The sequence below is a fragment of the Sminthopsis crassicaudata genome, chromosome 4, assembly GCF_048593235.1.
Source record: "Sminthopsis crassicaudata isolate SCR6 chromosome 4, ASM4859323v1, whole genome shotgun sequence".
NCBI lineage: Eukaryota > Metazoa > Chordata > Mammalia > Dasyuromorphia > Dasyuridae > Sminthopsis > Sminthopsis crassicaudata.
The window spans coordinates 184,829,573-184,853,672 of NC_133620.1; the positions used below are offsets into that span (position 1 = coordinate 184,829,573).

The 24,100-nt window shown below is 33.0% G+C and overlaps 1 protein-coding gene across 3 annotated transcripts in view; it reads right to left on the reverse strand.

Moving 5' to 3' along the window:
- Window positions 1–6,161: 6,161 nt before the first annotated feature.
- Window positions 6,162–24,100, reverse strand: part of DCBLD1 (discoidin, CUB and LCCL domain containing 1) — a 101,484-nt gene continuing 83,545 nt past the window's right edge. Inside the window, exons 8-15 of one of the 3 annotated variants that reach the window (XM_074310017.1) lie at window positions 22,940–23,155; window positions 22,006–22,130; window positions 19,255–19,402; window positions 19,028–19,135; window positions 15,656–15,743; window positions 14,518–14,567; window positions 13,124–13,240; window positions 6,162–8,597 (exon numbers count right to left, since the gene is read on the reverse strand). In XM_074310017.1, the coding sequence (XP_074166118.1) occupies window positions 8,068–8,597; window positions 13,124–13,240; window positions 14,518–14,567; window positions 15,656–15,743; window positions 19,028–19,135; window positions 19,255–19,402; window positions 22,006–22,130; window positions 22,940–23,155 (1,382 nt within the window). In that variant the 3' untranslated portion in view covers window positions 6,162–8,067. Of the gene's footprint in view, window positions 8,598–10,791; window positions 10,942–12,838; window positions 12,964–13,123; window positions 13,241–14,517; window positions 14,568–15,655; window positions 15,744–19,027; window positions 19,136–19,254; window positions 19,403–22,005; window positions 22,131–22,939; window positions 23,156–24,100 lie in introns of those variants that run through there. The other 2 variants (XM_074310018.1, XM_074310020.1) reach the window with 2 other exon arrangements.

Sequence of the window (24,100 nt, forward strand, 5' to 3'; positions counted from 1 at the left end):
TTACAATATAACCTAGATATAATATATGTGTGTAAATACCATTTTCTTGTTGCTCATTAAGTATTAGATTTCGAAGGTATAAATAACCTGGGTAGATAGACAGTAGTGCTAACAGCTTACATTCACTTCCCAGTGTTCCTTCTCTGGGTGTAGTTGTTTCTGTCCATCATTGATCAACTGGAAGTGAGTTGGATCTTCTCTATGTTGAAGATATCCACTTCCATCATCAGAATACATCTTCATACAACATTGAAGTGTACAGCGATCTTCTGATTCTGCTCATTTCACTCAGCATCAGTTGATGTAAATCTCTCCAAGCCTCTCTGTATTCCTCCTGTTGGTCATTTCTTACAGAGCAATAATATTCCATAACCTTCATATACCATAATTTACCCAACCATTCTCCAATTGATGGGCATCCATTCATTTTCCAGTTTCTAGCCACTACAAAGAGGGCTGCCACAAACATTCTTGTACATATGGGTCCCTTTCCCTTCTTTAAGATCTCTTTGGGCCAGTAGTAGCACTGCTGGATCAAAGGGTATGCACAGTTTGAGAACTTTTGGGGCATAATTCCAGATTGCTCTCCAGAATGGTTGGATTCGTTCACAACGCCATCAACAATGCATCAGTATCCCAGTTTTCCCACATCCCCTCCAACATTTGTCATTATTTTTTCCTTCATCTTAGCCAATCTGACAGGTGTGTAGTGATATCTCAGAGTTGTCTTAATTTGCATTTCTCTGATCAGTAGTGATTTGGAACACTCTTTCATATGAGTGAATATAATTTCAATTTCATCATCTGAGAATTGTCTATTCATATCCTTTGACCATTTATCAACTGGAGAATGGTTTGATTTCTTATAAATTAGAGTCAGTTCTCTATATAATTTGGAAATGAGACCTTTATCAGAACCTTTAACTTTAAAAATATTTTCCCAATTTGTTACTTCCCTTTTTTTTTTTTTTTTTTTTTTTTTAAGTTTGAGAAACTTAAATTTTTATTTTACCACAGTCCAGTAGTGTGATCTTGGGCAGTACTTAACATTTAATTTCTCTGTACTTCAATTATATTAAATATAAAAAAAACTATTGGCTATTCTAAAACCATCATAAAAAAGAGAAAACAATTCAGAACTTTCCTTCACTATCTCCTTCTAGAATTATTGGAATATTCATTACAGAAAATTTATTAAAAGATGCACATTTTAGACATGAATCTTTAAGCCCCAAATTTCTATAGAATAATGATCTTTGGAATTTAATTCATTAAATAACTTTTAATCTCAAACCATGTCCCTGACACTCAGGCATTCTTTTTTTTTTTTAATTTTTATTTTATTTTATAATTATAACATTTTTTTGACAGTACATATGCATGGGTAATTTTTTACAACATTATCCCTTGCACTTACTTCTATTCAGATTTTTTCCCTTCCTCCCCCAACCCCCTCCCCCAGATGGCAAGCAGTCTTATATATGTTAAATATATTACAGTATATTCTAGATACAATATATGTGTGTAGAACCAAATTTTTTGTTGCACAGGAAGAATTGGATTCAGAAGGTAAAAATAACAGTTTACATTCATTTCCCAGTGTTCCTTTTCTGGATGTAGCTGGTTCTGTCCATCATTAATCAATTGGAATTGGATTAGCTCTTCTCTATGTTGAATAAATCCACTTCCATCAGCATACATCCTCGTACAGTATCATTGTTGAACTGTATAATGATCTCCTGGTTCTGCTCATTTCACTCAGCATCAGTTGATGTAAGTCTCTCCAAGCCTCTCTGTATTTCTCCTGTTGGTCATTTCTTATAGAACAATAATATTCCATAACATTCATATACCATAGTTTACCCAACCATTCTCCAATTGATGAACATCCATTCATCTTCCAGCTTCTAGCCACTATGAAAAGGGCTGCCACAAACATTTTGGCACATACAGGTCCCTTTCCCTTCTTTAGTAGTTCCTTGGGGTATAAGCCCAGTAGTAGTATGGCTGGGTCAAAGGGTATGCACATTTTGATAACTTTTTGGGCATAATTCCAGATTGCTCTCCAGAATGGTTGGATTCTTTCACAACTCCACCAATAATGCATCAGTGTCCCAGTTTTCCCACAGCCCCTCCAACATTCATCGTTATTTGTTCCTGTCATCTTAGCCAATCTGACAGGTGTGTAATGATACCTCAGAGTTGTCTTAATTTGCATTTCTCTGATCAATAGTGATTTGGAATGTTACTTCCCTTCTAATCTTGTTTGCATTAGTAATGTTTGTACAGAAACTTTTTAGTTTGATGTAATCAAAATCTTCTATTTTGTGATCAATAATGATCTCTAGTTCTCCTCTGGTCATAAATTCCTTCCTCCTCCACAGGTCTGAGAGGTAGACTATTCTCTGTTCCTCTAATCTATTTATGATCTCATTCTTTATGCCTAAGTCATGGACCCATTTTGATCTTATCTTGGTATATGGTGTTAAGTGTGGATCCATATCTAATTTCTGTCATACTAATTTCCAGTTTTCCCAACAGTTTTTTTTTCCCAAATAATGAATTTTTATCCCTAATGTTGGTATCTTTGGGTTTATTGAAGACTAAATTGCTATAGATGTACCCTTTTTTGTCCTTTGTATCTAATCTGTTCCATTGATCGACTGGTCTATTTCTTAGCCAATACCAAATGGTTTTGGTGACTGCTGCTATATATTATAGCTTTAGATCAGGTACACTTAGACCACCTTCATCTGACTTTTTTTCCATTAGTTCCCTTGCAATTCTCGACCTTTTATTCTTCCATATGAATTTTGTTGTTATTTTTTCTAGGTCATTATGCCAAGTTTCAACCATACCATTCTCCAGTTTTCTGCCAGTTTTTGACAAGTAATGAGTTTTATTCCAGAAACTGGTTTTATCAAGCAGTCTTTGATTATAATAAAATAACAGATTGCTAACCAATTCCATTGTTTTGGTGGTTCTTGGTTTAGCACTATATCTGTTTCATAAAGGGTATTTGGTAGGACTCAGTAAGGTATTTTATCAACTAGCTTATATCAGATTGGAATTAATTGCTCTTTAAATGTTTAGTAGAATTCACTTGCAAATCTATCCAGCCCTGGAGATTTTTTCTTAGGGAATTCATTGATGGCTTGTTCAATTTCTTTTTGTAAAATGGGGTTAAGTATTTTATTTCCTCTTCTGTTAATCTGGGCAATTTGTATTTTTGTAAATATTCATCCATTACATTTAGATTATCATAATTACTGGCATACAATTGGGGGAAAAGCTCCTAATTATTGCTTTAACCCTTTTCATTTTTGATATAGATAATTTGCTTTTCCTCTTTTTCTAATCAAGTTAATGTTTATCTATCTTGTTGGTTTTTTCATAAAATCAACTTAATTTTATTTATTAGTAAGTTTTCTTTCAATTTTATTAAATCTCCTTTGGTTTTCAGAATTTCTAACTTGGTATTTCATTATGTGTATTTTTTAATTTTTAAATTTTTTTAAGCTTTTTTGGTTGCATACCCAATTCATATTTTATTCATATAAGCAGTTAGATACATAAAATTTCCCCTAAAAACTGCTTTGGCTGCATCCTATGAATTTTGGTATTCTATTTTAATTTTGTCATTATCTTGAATGAAATTATTGTTTCTAGGATTTATTCTTTGACTTATTCTTTAGAATTATATTATTTAGTTTCCAATTAAATTTTGGTCCATCCTTCCATGGCCCTTTGTTACGTGTAATTTTTATTGCACCATGATCTGAAAAGGATCCATTTAATATTTATGCCTTTCTGCAACTGTTGTACCCTAATATATGGTAAATTTTTGTGTACATACCATGAACTGTTGAGAAAAAGGTATATTCCTTTTTATCCCCATTCCGTTTTCTTCAGATGTCTATCATATCTAACTTTTCTAAAAATCTATTCACTCCTTAACTTCTTTCTTCTTTATTTTGTGATAAGATTTATCTAGTTCTGAAAGAAAGAGGTTGAGATCCCCAACTAGTGTAGTTTTGCTATCTATTTCTTCCTGCAACTCATTTAATTTATCTAAGAATCTGGATCATATGCCACCATTGATACATATATATTGAATGTTGATATTACTTCATTGTCTGTGATGATTCTCTTTAGCAAGATATGGGTTCCTTCCTTATCTCTTTTAATTAGATTTATTTTTGCTTTTGCTTTGTTTAAGATCAGGATTGCTACACCTGCTTTTTTTTTCCTTCGGCTGAAGTATAATATATTTTTCTCCAGCCTTTTATCTTTATTCTGTGTGAATGTCTCTGCTTCAAATATGTTTCTAGTAAACTGGAAGATGAATGGATGTCCATCAATTGGAGAACGGTTGGGTAAATTATGATATATGAAGGTTATGGAATATTATTGCTCTGTAAGAAATGACCAGCAGGAGGAATAGAGAGAGGCTTGGAGAGACTTACATCAACTGATGCTGAGTGAAATTAATAGAACCAGAAGATCGCTGTACACTTCAATGTTGTATGAAGATGTATTCTGATGGAAGTGGATATCTTCAACCTAAAGAAGATCCAACTCACTTCCAGTTGATCAATGATGGACAGAAATAACTACACCCAGAGAAGGAACACTGGGAAGTGAATGTAAATTGTTAGCACTACTGTCTATCTACCCAGGTTACTTATACCTTCAGAATCTAATACTTAATGTGCAACAAGAAAATGGTATTTACACACATATATTGTATCTAGGTTATATTGTAACATATTTTATGGGATTGCCTGTCATCAAGGAGAGGGAGTAGAGGGAGGGAGGGGATAATTTGGAAAAATGAATACAAGGGATAATATTATAAAAAAAATTACTCATGCATATATACTGTGAAAAAAATTATAAATTAAAAAATATGTTTCTAGTAAATAACATATTGTAAGGTTCTGGCTTTTTAGTCACTTTGCTATCCACTTGCATTTCATGGGACAATTTATTCCATGTCCATTTATAGCTATGATTACAGAGATTAGTTTAGGGTCACAGAACTTCCAGATATCAAAGGCAGGATTTAAGCCCAGGTCTTATGCTGTTGGAATTTTGCTGTATCTTTTTTTCTTCTTAGTATTGGTTGTATTGGGAGGAGGAGAATGAGAGAGAGAAGAGAAAGAGATGGTTTCCCTATTAAAATGGAAAAGAGAATTAATTCTGGTTGGACCCCCAAAATAGACCCAAGATCCATAAGCATAAAGGACCTATTAGAAATTAAAAAACTCAAATAAGTTAGAGCTGTCCAAAATGGAAAATGTTGACTGGTTACCTGTCACTCAATGTTTAAGAAGGGACTAGATGACCATATGCTGGAGAATCAATGGAAGGGCTTATACTTTTAAAAAGAAATTGGAATAGATGAATATGATATGGTAGAAAGAACACTGGGTTTCATTAGAAGACTGCCATTGGAATCTTGGCTCTACCATCTACTGTGTGTGAGACCATCAACAATCATATCTACAAACATTTATAATTGTGGTGAATACCATAAAGAGACAAAGAATGGAGTTATCTCTATTTACAAGGAATTTACATTCCAATGAGGGGAAAACCCTAAGCACATCTATAAGTATATAGAGTCTGAAGAAAATATCAATAATAGTAATTAATACAAGATTGTTTGTGAGAGACAGCACTAGTACTTGGGGGACATGGTGCTTGAGCTGAATCTTGAAGAGATTGAGCCTGCGAGGCATTGGTGAAAAGGGAGGACAGTCCAAACATGAGGAATAATACAAAGGGAAAGACAGGACATGGAAGTTTTGTGTTATCTGAGGACATTCTGGCTAGATCACAGAGTAAGAGAGATGGAGTAATGTTGAAAGAGACTAAAAATATGGGTCAAGGGCCAGCTTGTGAAGTGCTTTAAAAGCTAAACAAAAAGCTATTTCCTCCTAGAGGTCACAAGAGCCTTTGCAGCATATTGGGCAAGGAGATGATGGGTCAGATCTGTGCTTAAGGAAAATGCAGTACTGAGAATGAACTGAAATGGAAAGAAATTAGAGGTGAGAGAATGAATTAAAAGGCCATTTTTATACTTCCAGTTGATGAGGTCCTAAAGTAAGGTAGTGGCTATGTGACCAGAAAGAAGTACACTCAAAGGCCAAATGAACTTTGGTTTTGAAGTTTAATTATTAAAATTAGTATACAGTACTACCACATAACAACAAAAACATCAACAACTTAACCCCACAGTATTGGGAAAATAAGCTGCCATGACATTTCAGCACCCCTCAGTGTATTCTATATATTTCACAGAAATTATGAAAAACTGTACATAACTACAGTTACATCCAGAATTTAGGGACTGGAATTTTTTGGTCAAGACTTTCAGCTAATATACCCAGAAAGGTCACAGATGGAGAAAGATCTACTTCCTCTCTTGCTTACAGTGTTCACAAATAACTATACATTGCACAGTTTTATTTCATAAAGCCTGCTCTGATGAAAACTACTTTAAATAATTTAAAAGCACAAGTCTGGCCTAACCTAGAATGAATAATATGTGCAGTGAGTAAAATGTGTTTTTTCAAAAACACCTCTTTTTCAACTATCATGCTACAAACAACTATTGGACTGTGTCTTTGTCATTGTTGCAGTAGGATACTCTGAAATAAAAACAAATTAAAACTCTAAGTCTGAGATCAGAAATCATACTCAAAAACTCAAGCTGGAATTGCTATATTACCTTCATCTTCTATTGGTATAAAGAGCAGTATTTTTTGTGTTCCATTTTTATTAATTCACATTTTTGCTTCACAGATATTTTGAAAAGGATAGACACAGATGTAAAGAAAGCTCTGTGGTATTACCCAAAATTCAGGTGAGGAGTATGTGAGAAGTGATGAAACATTAGCAGAGAGAAGAAAAACTGTTCTCTTAGGATCTGGATCACTAGGAAGTCTTCTCAAGTTAACAAAAACTGAAACTACTCTTGAGAAATGACAAAGTGTTTCACATTCTCAATGATGATGGAACCCAGGCAACTGGTCGTCACAAGAGAATAGACCATGGCTGAATTTAAAACAAGAACAATAACACATAATTGCTAAAAACCATCACTCTTGTTGGTGTGCTTTTAATGCTTCAAGTAATGAGGTCTTCTAGGAGAAGAAAAATAAAAATACTTAAAACTTTTCACTATTAAAAGAAAGGAAATAAACCACAATAATAAGAAGGTGAAATTTAAACAGGCCTGCTGCTAAGACTATCAGATAAAATATATCTTAAAAGTCAATGTAACTATCACATAAGGTTTTCTTTTTAAATAACTGCACATTCCCACTTAACCTCTGTGAAGATCTAAAATTTGATCAAGAAAATTTAAGTTATTTTAATTCATGTTAAATACTCTGTACAAATTGCACATATTACACCAAGTAGCTTAAGATCACAGTTACAGAAAGAAAAATACCACTTACTCATTTGACTTTTGCCAGTCCACAAGAAAAATCACAGACCTCTGTGGTCAAGACCAACATCAACTGCAATATTGTGTAAACAGTAAAAAGAGGTTGTCCTTGAACCTCTCCAGCAAGATCCTATTAGAACACATGCACATATCCCATGTAAATCAATATATTTAAAATATACATATATACACCCATATAATGGATATATATATGTAGTATTTATGTGTATATAAGCATAAACACAAACAGTGTGTGTGTGTGTACATGTGTAACTAATGAGATGTACCTATATCTACCTATATCAATATACCAATAGTTATCTATATGCATTTAGATATGTATAGCAAGGGCTTTATTGATAGATTGCATAAGGATACCCACATTTATCAATATAGCAAAATCTCTATACATATAGCTAAATATTTAACTATATACATATAAATAGCTAGAGATAATATCTATAGCAATAGATATGGGTACACATAGATACATACACACATATAATGAAAACAAAAAAAGCCTTTAGGAAGATCCTATTTTTTTTCTTTCCAATGACAGTACATCAGCCTAATGCTCAATACCACATCAAGTTTCTTTCACAATGGGCTTATAAAAGGGCAGTCATTGCAGTCTGGTTTATTGGTTTGAGACAGTCTCTAGGGGCTGAATAACCATCATTCATTAAAGGATTCATTTGAGGCTTCTGATAATCAGTATCATAGTCTTCTGTGGTTAAGGAGCTTTTGACTTTAGGTTTATCGTAGTCACCCTCCCCTGGCTTAGGACCTTGAGGCAGCTGGTATTCTCCATGTTTGGTATCCACTCTACCTGGACTGGAGAAGCTGCTAGAGGAAAGCGAATGTTTGTGAGATGGAGCAACGACAGGCACATTGTAGCCCCCTTCAGGAAAGGCTTTCTCTCTCATTAAGTGCCGTTCTATAATAGGAGTAGCATATTCAGGCTCCTGATTTGTTAGAGGCAATGCGTACTCATGGCGGCTGGTTGGATGAGGGCAAGCATAGTGGTTTTCTGGCTCAGAGTTCTTCCCTGTCTCATTCGCTTCTGTGTCCATTGGTCTGAAGGTGGAACCTTTTCTCATGACTGTCCCAGTCCCAATCATGAGGGGTTGATGATAATCTAAAAACCAAATAAATGATTAAAGCTGATTAAGTAAATGACGCTGCCATATTATTTTAATCATTACATTTCTATTTGTCTGTAGACGGCACCAACTGTATTTCCTGGAGAGGAGAGCCTGAAGTTAATGAACATTATTTTTTCTGTCCCAGAAACACCTTGCACTTCCATTTCTCCCCTTCCATCATCTCTTGCCCTAAATAACAATGAAAACTTTTAAATTTAGGTACAATGCTGTAATGCACCTGTGTCAATTGGTAGTCAAGTCTTCAATTAATTCTTTTGAGTTTGAAATATTTGTCTGTTGACACAGACCAATAAAAAATAATTAGTAAATAGCAAAAGTACCTATAGGAGGTTTTTTTCCCTCAATATGACATCAATTAATCTAATTTATGCCAAGAGCTTTCTAGATATTGGCCATAAGATATTAAGATAGTAAAGGTTCCTATTCTTAAAGACATATACACATGGGAAGATATGACAGTAGAAGACAAAATGTGATAGATTAATTGATTAATCAATGAATCACATATATTCCTTCACCCTTTTCCTCCTCACATATGGCTCATCTTGATATTGGTTGGGCTCCGTATCTCCATCTCCTCACTTGGCTTCTCCACAGATAAATGTCTTCACTGGACATATTCATGGGCCTTGGCTTAGCCCTTTGGCCTTAGAGTTAGGGGTCATTCTCAGCTACCTCAAGGACTAACATTACCAGGCTTACCTCCTACTTTTACCATTTCCCTAATGTCACCAGTTAAGTTATTTTTGGGGGCTATATGGCACAGTGGATAGAGCACCAGCCTTGAATTCAGGAGGACCCAAGTTCAAATCTGGTCTCAGACACTTAACAGTTCCTAGCTGTGTGACCCTGGGCAAGTCACGTAACCCCAGCCTCAGGGAAAAAAAAAAAAAAGTTGTTCTTGTAAATCAAGAATAAAAGTCCTCAATGACTTACTGCCATTGTAGCCAATTCTTCTAACCTCCTAGAAAATTCTACACTTCTCTTTTAGAGAATAAAATGGGGGCAACCAAGTGGCGCAGTGGATAGAGCACCAGCCTTGAAGTCAGGAGGACCTGAGTTCAAATCTGGTCTCAGACACTTAACACTTCCCAGCTGCTAGTGTGACCCTGGGCAAGCACTCAATGCCAATTGCCTCAAGAAACAAAGAAAGAGAGAAAAAGAGAGGGAGGGGGAGAGAATAAAATGAATCACAAAAGGACATGAGGTGAAGGGGGAAAGATAATATCCATATATGCAAAAAAATAGCAAAAGATGACCAGCTAATTGAAATTTTATTTTAATAAAAATGCCTATGTTTGGAATACTTTAAGAAACATTATTCTGAGTATATGAGTGTCCCATTTTTTAAGGTCATACATCTCCTTAAAGATAACCTATACTCAATTTCTCCTACATCTGTCCCCTGGTAATACAATCTAAAGGCCCCTTGGGTGATATGTATTCTAGTTTCATATTTTAATTGTAATAATTTTCTGAAGACTGTGTCTATTGTCACAAAGCAACCACATAGCACCACTGGAAATATATTCACATTAAAAAATATGAATATTTTTAAATAAAAGTCTTTGTGCAGTGTTTTTAATGTCTTTATTATTCTCTCTAAAACAATTTCCCAAATGCAATCCAGCCCACTCTCTTTTTACTGTTTAATTCTAGGCTCATTTTATTATACATTCTCATTGTCTGCTTAACAAATAAAAGACAGCATTTTACAATGTAATAGCACTGGATTGAGATCAAAGGTCCTGGCTTTAAACTGATGGTTTGTGACTTTCCTGATTCTGGACAAACATCACCTGTCTAAGCCTTAATGTTCTGTACATTAACTCTTCTGTTAGAATATAAACTCATTGAAGGCAAGGACTGTTTTTTTGTGTTTTCCCTCTGTATCCCAAGTCCTTAACACAGAATCTGGCACATGATGAATGATTACACAAATGTTTGATCCATTTGGATTTTTCTGAGTAGAGACTTAGACTGAACTAATAGTATAAAAATAGACTTTTGTAGCTGCAAACATCCAAAGACTACTGAAAATATGATTTCATCTTAACTGAATCAGGCCCTAGATCATTTCCCATATGCTTTCCTTGTCCAAGATACAAAAACACACACATACTTATATCTATGCATATGTATAGATATGTATATTTGCATTTATATGGGAATAAGTGTATGTGTGTGTATATAGTAGGTCATATTCAGTCACATGCTCACTGCATAGCTGACCTTAAATTCATCCCAAACTGTGAAATCTCATTGCTGCATGGTCACCACCTGATTTCACCATTCTTCTAGGTTGGTGGAGTACTACTGGTGAAAAAAAAAGTACAAAACTGAGCTGATTTGACTTACTACAAATTCATAGTATATAAATTAAGCCTGCCTTTTTCTGATGCTTGGTAATCCTTAAGGAATACTCTTATCAATTCTTTTATCTTTTTCTCTACCTCAATTATATCAAACATTTTTTTGTCCCTTCTCACTATCAAATCTATTCCCTAACACTTAGGCAGATAGATGATCTAGGCTATTTCACTGAGTTCACCAAATTTTCTTAATTCTAATCCCCTTCTTCATTTTTTAATTTTTTTTCCATCCATACAGATTTTCTTTCTTCCCTTTGGTCAGAGAAAAAGAGAAACTCTTATTATTTCCAAAGACTAATTTAGACCCAAATAGTCTTAGTATGGTATGAATATCACACAATAAGAGCACCAATAATTAAAGTTTCTAGATCTCATTACTACCATCTCTAACTTACCCACATTCTACAAGTCCCACTATGGGCTTATACAGGACAAAGAATATTTCATTGTTTTTCTGTTGTATAAGTCACTCTGGCCCAAGATATTTATTATTGATGATGAGTTTATTTCTCTGTTCTTAAGATGGCCCAAGGACAAGAGATGGAGCTTGGAAGTAGGAGAGAAATAAACATTAATTAAGCACCTGTGCTAGATACTCTGAGAGGTGCTATTGCCATTTTTATTTTACAGTTGAGGAAACTGAAGCAGGCAGATATCAACTCACTAGCCCAGGGACATATAATAACTCAAGTTTCATGACTCCAGATTTAGCACTCTATCTTCTGCACCACCCAGCTTATAAGACAACACCTGAAGTTTTTCCTGATCTTGATGGAACCTGCTTCAGTTTATATTCTATTCATAGTCTCTGGGAATCCAGGCTCATTTGGCTCACCCAAACCATCATGAAGCACTGATATAAGGCATTAGTGGAGGAATATACCAAATATTGTTTTAATGAATGCCATATTCATTAAATATACATATACATATACCTATTCCTAATAACATATACATATTCCTAAATTAATAATATTAGATCCAGAAAAAGGGCATATCTACAGTATTAGATATATTTCACTTGTTCTCTTTGACCTTACTCCTCAGAACTTCAATACTTTCAGAAAATCTCTAGAATGGGATAGTCTTGTACACTATTTTAAGAGTTACTGCATAAAGCAAATACCCAATAATTGGAAAATAGCTATGGTATATAAATAAAATGTATATATGATATTATAAATAGTAATATTCCAAGAAAACATGGGAAGAAGCATCAAGAGCTGATGATACAGAATGAAATAAGCAAATCAAATGGGTTAATAGATCTAAAGTACTTTGAAAATTTTAAAGTGCTATAAAAACACTAGCAGTCATTAGTAAACAAAAGGAAGAAAATAGTACAAACAATGCTGACAATATAAATGAATAAAACAATTTTTAAATAACTGAAACTAAAAGCTGTGAAATAAATCATTATGACCTATTTTAGCTCCAAAGAAGACAAATGAAAATGTTTATTTTCAGAAGTAGGAAACTATGGATACAGAACACTTATGTCAAATTTTTTTGACATTTCATGAATTTTGCTGACCTATTACTTTTCCTTTTTTTTTTTTTTTTTTTTTAAATCCTTTATAGTAAGGTACTGGGAGGAAAAAGAGGAATATATTCTTGGTATGGTAATGTGAAAACAAAAGATAAAAAATAAAAGTTTTATTTTTTTGAAATGTAATTGTATATATTATGGCAAGACTATCGATTTTAAAAGAAAAAAATGCACTCAAATACTATTAATTATAGTAACTATACAGTAATATTTTAATTATGGAGAGTATTTCCATCTTTCTTTGATAATTTAGAATTATTGTGAAATGTGATAGTGGCTCCAGGTCAGCATCATGCTTATTAGTTATTAGAAACTTGAGTAAAATCAGTGCTGAACACATGGCACACATCACAGATTCTCAGTTCTTTAAATATCTTTCTGATGGAAGTTTGTTTACGGCTTCTCTGAATTAGAATGCTGTAAAAAAAAAAAAAAATCCTGGTAATGACAGTTCTAGTTTTTGGATTAGACATAAATGAGAGCTGAGTAAAAACACATTTCCCCTCAGGTCATAATATTGCCTGATCCCATAAAACTCCTCAGGTCAAAGAAGATTCATCAGAGGTTGGATATTTACCTGCCATGTCACTTGTGACCAAGTCTAATTTCTGGTTCATCTTTTCATTTTCATAACTGATGGTGAATTCTGATGATTGACGTCTGACAAAAGGCTGTTTGAGCAATTTCCAACATCCTGGAATAAAGATGCAGCAATTAAAGAAAAAAAAAAAAAAAAGGAAACAATCCACATGTATACTAAACATTTTGTAGAGGATTTTTCAAAAGATAAAAGCTCTTTTATAAATGTACATCCTGGAATCTGCTCAGGCTACTAAGGTTCAGAAAGGCTATGACACTGACTGCTATAGGGAAATGCAAGACAGAGATACATACACACACACCTGCATATGCATGAACACACAATAGTATAAATAGACGTTATAGGTTTTATATAATGGTCTTGCTGTCTTGGATATTCAATAACCTTACTTAGAAATCCAGTTTGATTATTGGGATTTTCAGATGCTAAGGAACAGCAGCATACTTCATTTGCTGACAAATGCTAATAATATTCTAATAATATTTACAAAGGCTGTCTCCCATACCTGGTAGGTACTCTCTCCTCACCCCTCTACCTCCTAGAAATTCTGGTTTCCTTCATAATTCAGTTCAAGGACTACCATCTAACACAATACTTTTCCTGATTTCCTGAATTCTTGGGTTTGCCCTGCAAAATTACCTAGTATTTATTTATTTTTTCATATTCTTATCTATTGACTCCCCTCACAACTGGATATAAGCTCCTTGAGGGCGGGAGCAATTAATTTTGGTTTTGTATCTTTAGCACCTAGTGTCATTTCTAGCACATAGTAGGCACTTAATGCTTGCTGATTATGATTAATATGAAAGAAGGCTCTCTATCTTCACTGATTCCCATATTAGTCTTGTTTCATGGCAACCCCCTGAGCCAAATCCTATCTAATCTTCCAGTTAAGAAGCTCATTCTGCTATAATAGGATCCTGAAAATAGTATAAGCTCTTCTATGCTATTTTTAAAGGTAGGCAATCCTTAAAAAAAAAAAAAAAATCTCAGTTTTTAAGCTCCTTGGCAGGATAAGGAGGGTGGGGTACCCCAAAGCTTCTTGGTGGCTACTGAGACAATGGAGTTAATTTCAATTCATAGATAGCCACTTTAAAAATCTATAGAAGAGCAATATCATAATGCAGTGGCCAAATATTGAAGAGAATAATAATGGACTTAAAGTGGACCATGAAAATCTTATTTTCTTTGGAATGTAGAGATAGGATACATTTCGACAATCCTATTGCCACCTTAAAGATGTGACAGGGTCCTGCATTAATACTTGCTGTCCTAACAAAACTAAGAGACAGTGGGTATTTTTTTTTTCAACTAGGAAATCCTGCAACTTCATAGAAAGTCAATGAAAACTATTAATATTTTTGATCAACCTGTTTTCTGTGCCTCAGCTGATCCATAAGGATTTCCTTTTGTCTTCCTTCTAGAAGAATTAAAACAAGAAAAAATAAGATACAGAATTTAACATTTCTGAAAGCATGTTTTTGTCTTTACATCTCAAAAACAATTGCTCCTAGCTAAAAGAAAGTATTTGTACTTTATATTTTGGAAATTGGCATCTATAAATGTATTTTTCATCATTTATTTTACTATATTATTTAGAAAAATTCAGACCTAAAAGCACTTGAAAAAAAAAAGTACCAAGCTAAAGTGCATTCTTAAAAAGATTAAAATGTAAAATGACATCTCAAATTCAATTCTGCAGTTAAAGGTTTTCACTTTAGTCTACCATGGACCTGCATCAAATAATAGGCTCTCTAAAAGCATTAAACTAAAATACACTGAAACCAGTACAATTGTTTTAGCAAATAACCATAGCCTGGAGCTCTAAAATGCAAACATTTTATATATCTTATCATATATTAATCAGAAAGTTACTCATCATTTTGTTTATACTAACATGCAAAAAAAACATTCCTTCCATACCAGAAACCAAAGCTTTTAAAATCATGGCAAGAAATTATAATAAGGTATAGATTAATTAACAGGAAATGCTTTCATTCTTAGTCCTGATCCTACTCACTGTAACCCTGGATTGGAATCATAAGATTTTTGAATTGGAAGACAGCTTAACACCTCATGTTTTTGTTCAATCATTTTAGAAACCTAGACCCTAAAGAGTTTCTAAGTCACATAAGTAGCTGAATCAAATCTCCAAATGCTTACTTAGTCCAATGTTCTTTTAATTCTGACACATTGCTTCCAGGAGATATATTTTGTCCCACAGATTAAAAAAAAGACCTAATGGTGTCAAAAAGGATGATTTAACAACTCAAGATACTTACATTAAATGAACAAGGTCATTTCCAGAATATGTTTCTTCAACAAGGCACTAAATCCATATTTAAGGCTTTTATCTTCCAAAAAACAAATTACCATCTCCCTAACTTATACTCAAAAATAATGTTATTTTGAATACTTTTTCCAGTGGAAATGGAAGGAAGTCAGAGAAGCAAACTTTTAGGTTCTACTGCTATTTTTATTATAATAAATAAAATTAAAGTCACATACTTTTTCACTGCAGCAAAGATACCCATTGCAACTACGAACAAGACCACAAAGAGCACCAGTGGAATGAGTATAGTCCTCAGTTTTATACCTAAAAAAAAATACATTCTGACTCAGATCAATTCAAATAGATTCCATTTATTTGAAATTGAACATAATATGGCATGAGGCAATAAAAGAATGGAGAAAATTAGTATATAAGTTATTGTAGAAATTGAGGCCCACCTACTAATACCTGTAGTTTTTGTGCATCAATGAGATGAATTTTATTGATGTGAAATAGGAATACCAGAAATTCAAGATGAAACTTAGGAAAACAGCATTTCAAGCAAATGTTAATTAAACATAGGCCTAGTTCCTATGTTTCCAGGATTTATAATATGCTCTGAGAAGATTACTTAGTCCATAATTTGGACTAAGATAAATATAGATAACTCATAATATAAAAAGTTTGAAACAGGCCTTTTCACTCAGGATTTTTTCTTGCTAGCTGACCAAAGTTTACAGTGGAACCTATAAAGCAATTCAATACCATTAGAAGTTCTAGCATTCCCCACCCCAGGGCCAAACTAATTTTTTCAGAATTTGGAGTATGTAGGTTAGATAGGGAGGAAAAGATAGGAATGTAGATTTCCCTACCCCACCTCCAATAGAATGTGAGTTCCCAGAGGTCTGGGATTGTCTCCTTTTTGTCTTTTATATATCAATGTCCAGAATAGTATCTGGTACACAAGAAGTGCTTAGTAAATGTTTTTTAAATAAATGAACCCTGCAGGTTAAGAATACCAAACAGCATTTGCCTTGGGCTTCAGTTTTAAATCACACTAAAAATATTTTAATATTGCTGTAAGACATATCTAGAAGGAAGAAAATAGAATGGGATGGCTATGTTTTTGGTACAGCTCTTTCTGCTTAGTGAAATAATAGGTGATTTAAGTAGTAGTTGGAGCAGACCCCAAACTGCTCTTCCTACAACCTATGAAAACAAAGAAAGGGAGACTATTTTTTGCTCCTTTAATTCCAGAAGATATCACTAAAAACCATAACTCAAAAAAGAGCTAGAAAGTTACTTTTTAAAATGTGTGCTCCATAAATGTGTCTTCGTTAAATGAAAGAAAGAAAAGGAGATAGTGGAAAAAAAAAATGCAATGAAAGTTGCATGAAACTGTTCATTTGATGCCATTGTATATGAAAAAAAAAAAAAAGAGGGATGACTAAGAAAAATATATAAGCATCTTAACTCACAAAACACCTGTATTCAGAGCATCTACTTTACTAATAATTACTAAACCTATTTATCTCTCTAATCAGCAGGAAAAAACTCAGGTGTATCACAGTTCACCTGGAACTTCTATTAGGAATTTGGAGCAGTGGAATTCACTTATCAGATAAAAAAAAAAACCCTAAATGTGCCTCTTTCTCGCAATAACCTTCTGAGGCAAGTAATTCACCTACTGTACAAATGGCCTTATTTCAATACTAGCTTTTTAAAAGATTTGCTCACAAGACATATATATGTATATACACATATATATGTAATAATAATCCCAATACAACAGAAATTCCCCAAAGGGGACTATCTCAAAGGCAAATTTATTTTAGCATGTTAATAACTAAGGCAGACATTATGCTGAATTCCCTAGGATCATACCATGATAGCTATAAGTTGAAATACCTTTTTGGTATATCCCAAATCCAAATCTCTTATCTGATGTGTGTGTGTCTTTCTATCTACATATGTGTGTATATCTACTTCTATAGCTATATCTGTATTTGGATGTGATAGTAATTTAAGTGCCTATTTCACAGGGTCAACCTGAAGAAACTGCTTTGTATATCTTAAAATGTTATATAAATTCAACTTCTTATTGTCATTATCACCATAACTATCCTCAGTTACCTCATCTGTAAAAAAGGATAACAAAAGTAAGTGCCTGTTTTCCAGAATCAAATGAGATAATATAGAACTTTTGGCAAACTGTAATGTGCTGTATAAGTGCCAATTTTTATTTTGATTAAAGCATGTATATATGTATATAATATCTATATATGTACTTTTGGTTAAACAGTGTGTTATATTCACTATTATAATTTAATGATATAATTATATATAATACACACAATATTATATATATATAAAAATATATTAAATATATATATATAAATATATAAAATATATATAAAAAAATATAAAAAATATATATAAAAAACATTTTTTTAAAAAATCTCCATCATCTAAGTCTGAATAAAATTAGTTAAGTGTACAAATATGGCTTCATATTCAAAAAGCAAAGTGAATAGAGAAGATATTCTCAAGTCCTTTGTAAACAGGCTCAGTGCCACAGAGGAATTGCCAAGAACAAACATGTTGTTATTAAGTAAACATTGTCATCACTAGACTAGGACCACAGGGTTTCTTATGGCCCTCCAAGAACTCCCTCCCTACTAGCTGCTAATCTAACAAAGTGATGATGGATTCAGAGTCAGATAGAGTCTTTTTGGGGGGCACAACCAATGTGAAATGGGGTCTTTGTTTTCCTTGATTACACATGCTTCTCATAGGGGGTTTGTTTTTCCTCCTTTTCTCAGTGGGGCCTAGGGCTAAAGGAAGGAGAGAGGAAGATATATATATATATATATATATATATATATATATATATATATATATATATATATATATATATATATATACATACACACACACACATACATACATACACAAAATAACTTTAATCTTAAAGGTATATTTAAAAATACAATTAAAAAAATAAAAATAAACTGTTGGCTTAAAAGCTTAGAATAAGTCATTCAGAGCACATTCCTCAGTTTTTCTCTGCAAGTTGTCTGTGGAAAACTAGTAGGAAATTAGAGAAAAGAATACTCAGAAGACTGTCAATTCTTAAGTAGCAATCTTCCTTGATTTAGCAAATGGGTGGAGTACCTTTTGGAGAGGCAATGTGAATATTAGAAAGAACATTGGTTTTGTATTTTAAAGCCCTGATTTTGAATCCTAACTCGGATGTTTTTTTGAGCTCTGAGGTCTCCAGATTAACCTTGAGGAGCCACAGATCCTCTCTTTTTAAAATGGATATAATAATAATCTGAGTATCTATTTCATAGGGTCATTCTGAAGAAATCCCTTTGAAAACCTTAAAATGCTATTTAAATGCAAATTATTATTCTCATCATCACTATCACTATCCTCAATTATCTCACCTGTAAAAAGGGGATAATATTATTGAGTGCCTACTTTTGAGAATTAAAGGAGATAATAAGTACAGTGCAGTTTGTAAATTGTAAAGTACTCTATAAATGTTAGCTATTATTATGATTAAAGCAGATAAAATGAAAAACCAAAGTGTAACTGAGTTATACCTCTTTCTTCTTCAGAAAAGGGGATGGGTTTTGTGAGAGTTTTATCTTCCTTCCCAATTGAGACACCTGTACTTGGACTTGGCTTGTGCCAAACAAATGAATTATTACCTGCCAAAAAGAATGGGGAAGAGAGAAGGCAAAAAGTTTTTTTTTTTTTTAATTCTATATTTGAAGCATAAGAAACAATGGAAACATTAGGAATCATTAATGTTTTTCATGAGTCCTACCTTGGGTAATCTGACAACCAATCAGTTCCACTTTCAGAGCAATTCTCTGATGCCAAGTCTTTGGAATAATTCTCACATATCTGGCCACGATGGGAGGGATGAAATTGTTCAGTACTGGGTCTCTAAAGTTAGAGTTACCTTGAAATATCTATAAGAACAAGTTCTTTTTTTAAAAAACAAAACTACTTGTGTGTGTATTTATAATAAAAGGTTAGTGCACCAATCTAGCTATGAAACTAATTCACATAAAACTAAAATAACTTATATTAATTAGAAATTCCTGTGAGTACTAATAAAGCCAGACATTGTTTTTAAAAAGCATAAGCCATCTTACTATTTCTACCACGACCCCTTCAGATACAAAGGCAGCATTTTTTTTTTTTTTGCCTGAAAATCCCTGGGCTTCATGCTAGTTTATGGAAGGTGGTGGCTGTTCAGATTTATATTTAAGATCAAAACTGACAACTTTTCTTGTAATCTGGGCGCCACTCTAAGTATTAACATAATTGCCTCTCCTACCATTTTAGGGTTACAATCTACTCTGAGTTATTTCAATTACTTTTTTTTTTTTTTTAAACTGCATTCAATTAGACTTCACTGCTAATTTACAGAAACACTTTAATGCTCTGAATGAGCCAACATAAAGATAAAGGTTTAGGTATCTTTTAAATTCAAATTTCATTTTGATTAGTATATTAATTCAAGGTGATTAGCTGCTTAAAAAAAAAAAAAGTTAAAGATAACACCAAAAATTCAAGCATCTCAAAGATTCCCTTTTACTATTTTTGTGGCTTATTGTATCAAAGTTAATCTGCTAATAGATAATAGATTGTAAATTCCTTGAGGGCAGGAGTACATTTAGTCATTTTGGTATATCCCATGGATTTATCTAAGTAGCTCAGAAAAGAAATGTTTACTGAATAAATGGGGCTTTTTAAAGGCAGAAAATTGAAGTAGCATGATAGAGGTAGCAGGAATACCAGAGATAAAATCCTTCTTTTGACACATACAAGCTCTGTGATTCTCTGTAAGATTTTTAACCTCTCAGCTCCCCAGGCAACTCTCTAATACAAAAAATTAGAGGTTCCACAATGGGAGTTGTCTATATTGTTGAAATTTATATTATATTCTAAAAAAATGGAATGTTATATTTCAGACTGTGGAACAGTTCTTTTTTTTTTTTTTTTTTTGAGATCTATGAACTTTTAAAAAATTTGTAATTAAATTTTACATAATTATATATTATAATTTATATAATATAGTTTTCTTTTCTATGTTTTCTTTTTTTACATAACTTTGTTATGTATTTAAAAGGAATAGTACACATATATTTTATTTTCTGCAGTAAAACCATTATTCTGAAGAGGAATTCTACAGACTTTACTAGCCCATCAAAGAGATCCATAACACAAAAAAGATCATATGATTTTTGCAGCTATTTTTCTTATTCATATATGATCAAGAAAGGTATCTAATTTCTCTTTCAATATTGAAAAACACATTCTATAGTTAGTAGCTCATACCATTTGAAAACTGATTTTACCAAAATGTCTATATGCCTTGGCTCAGAGATTACACTGCTAGGTATATAACTACAGTGGTTAATATTAATAACAGGAAGAAAGGGCTCCCATATACCAAGCTATTAGAAGTAGCAATTTTTACAGTGGAAAAGAACTGGAAACAAAGTAGTATGAATATAATAGGACATTATTTCACTATAAGAAATAATTAAAGGAATACCTAAGCATGAGAGAATTTATATGAATTCATACAAAGTGAAATAAGCAGGACCAGGTAAACAATACACACTATGATGGCAATAATGTAAATAGGAAAAAAATTAAAATGAATACTGTGAAATCACAATAAGCAAAATGATTAAATTGTGGATACCTACTGACCCAAAGATTCAAGAATCCATATACATAAAAGCATTTATAGCAGCTTTTTTCGTGGTAGCAAAAGTTTGGAAACTGAGGTAATACTCATAAATTGGGAAATGGCTAAAAGAGTTCTGGTCTATGAATCTGATGGAATATTATTGTACTGTAAGACTTGATAAAGGGAATAGTTTTGGTAAAAGACAGACAGACTTGTGTGAACTTATACTACAGAGTGAAGTGAATAGAACAAGGAGAATAATTTATACAAAACAGCAATATTGTAAAGACAAACAACTTTGAAAAATTCAAGAGTTTTGATTAACACAATTACCAATTGCAATTCCAGAGGATTCAATATGAAACATGCTACCTGATAAAAAGGAGATAGTCTCAGAGAATAGACTGAGACAAGATTTTTTTGTTTTATTTTCAACATGGTTGATGTAGGGATCATTTTGCTTGATTATGTTTGTCTATTACAAGGGTTTTGTTTTTCTTTTGGGGGAAAACAGCAGTAGATAAAAATACAATACAATTCAATTAAAAAGTATAATGGCTGAATTTGGTCCCAGAGAAGAGATATGGAAAAATACCTCTCCTTGGTTCTTTACAGAGACAGTGAGTGCACTGTGGGTATGTAAGATTGAATATTATGTAAGACTTTTTTTTTTTTTTTTAAATATGTTGGTTAACATTGATGAAGCAGGGTTGTTTTTTTTTTTTCCTTTGATGGTTTTCTGAGAGGAAAAGGGGACCCAATATTGGAAAGTGTTGGTAATTAGAAAACAAAAGATGACAACAAAAACATTAAAAATGAAGAATAGTTTCCCCAAATCAGATTCTTCACCTCAGTCATTTTTCTTACCTTTTCTTCATTGTTCACAATTCCTTTGTAGGTCTTCCACTTGGAGTTGGAATTTTTGAAATTCATCACAAAAGACTTAACATAAAAGTTGAAATTTGTTTGGGTGGATCCTGTAGTCCTAATCCCTTATAACAAGATAGTTTCTCTTGGTTAGTTTTCTTTTTAAACATTTCCCCCCATATTTAGGTATGCATACCACATTCAAAATCTTCTAAAACTTCCCTTTTATTTTTTTCTATAATAGAGCACAGACTTCTTAAATATATTAACATGATTCTTTCTAATTAACTTCATTTTGCTGCTCAGGAAAGAAAGTTTTATAGTTAATAGAATTTTTTCTAATTTTTTGGGGAAAAGAAGTTTCATGTCATGTATTGTTATATAATGCTTCACACAGCAAAATAATTTTTTTTAATAATCTAAAATTTATATTTGAAATTGAAGAGCTGCTGAATTATCTTCTCATTCTCATCTTGAAACATATGTTGATTATGTTAGACAAATGGAACCAACCCAACACATGTCCCTCATTCTTTCACACATTGAGATTTTGAAGAGTCATTTCATTTAAAAAAATCTGTAAAGCACTTTGTCCATCAGTAGTCTCTCAATAAGTACTTGTGAAGTACCTACAATGTGCCAAACACTGTGCTAAATACTTGGAATAAAAGGAAAGGCAAAAGACAGTCTCTGATTTTGATGAGCTTATGTTGATGGGAGAAACAAGATGCAAAGAACTATCTGCAAACAAGACACATACCGGATAAACTGAAGCTATTCAACAGAGGGAAGATACTAGCATTAAACAAGTCTAGGAGCTTCAAAGAAGGACACTATGTAAATCAAAAGTATTATTTCAATGCAGCCTATTATGAAATGGATTCCTAAATATAATCCTTTATACCTACAAAATTAATTTTAAGTATTTAGATACCTGTTATTTTCTTTTTCTCGCCCAAATCTATTTCTAGCCACTCCCCAGATTTATGGTTGGGGCTGGTGTCTCCTGAAGCCCATGATGGTCCTCGGTCCTGAAGCCGTGCTTGGGCAGGAGACCAGTGAATTTCTTCTCCATTTTCACTGACCCAATGCCAGGAAGAAGAGGCTGTGATTTGCCTGGCAGGATCCAGATTCAGAGATTTATTACATCCTACAATAAAGGAATAGTACAACTCAGGTACAGATCTAGTGATGAACGGTGAAAGAAAGCAAACTAAGAAATTGGCCTAGAACTATTCAGCTGATTTTCTAGTTATTGACTGGATAGGGATGAATCAAGTGACTTAGGTGAACTTGGAAGAATAAATGAATTTGTTTGCATAATCCAAACTTGTATTTAACATATGGATACTGAAGTGGTTTAAAGATACCCACTTAGCAAGATAACTGTATAAATATGTATACATATATTGTATTTAGCATATACTTTAACATATTTAACATATATGGGACTACCTGCCATCTTAGGGACGGGGTGGGTGGAAAGAGGGGAAAAGTTGGAACAGAAATTTTTACAAGTGTTAATGTTGAAAAATTACCCATGCATATAGGATTGTCAGTAAAAAGCTATTAAAACAATGCCCAAATAATGATGAAAAAAATAAAGATATGCATTTTTGTGTTTTCAATTTCCAAATGCCATTAGGAAGTCTAGTAATTTGTTCATAAAAATATCCAACTTAGTGTATATCTTACATCCCTATAGATTTCTTTTGTATCCTCTTAACCTGATCCTGATACCTGATGCTACTCCTGACTTAGTTACATAAGCAATCAGAGCTCAGGAATCTGACAGGGTCAAGATTCAGCAAATTTTAAAAGAGTGGGGACAATGGTCCTAGAAGCTGGAATATGTCAGGCTGCTTTGGCTGATTCCCTTAGGACTGGTAAAGCATTCCAGTAAGCCCTCCCTTTGAGGGAATTGGGAAGATTAGGACAAGTGTTTAATTATAGGAATTGAGTGTACCACACTGACTCCATTTTGTGATTCAATTCTGAAGCTAGTTCAGTTTCCTTTCTATTCAATTATGGTTTAGTCCAATTTCTGTCTTCTCAGAAATCTTTATTATAACAATTGGGAGAAAACCTTATTGCA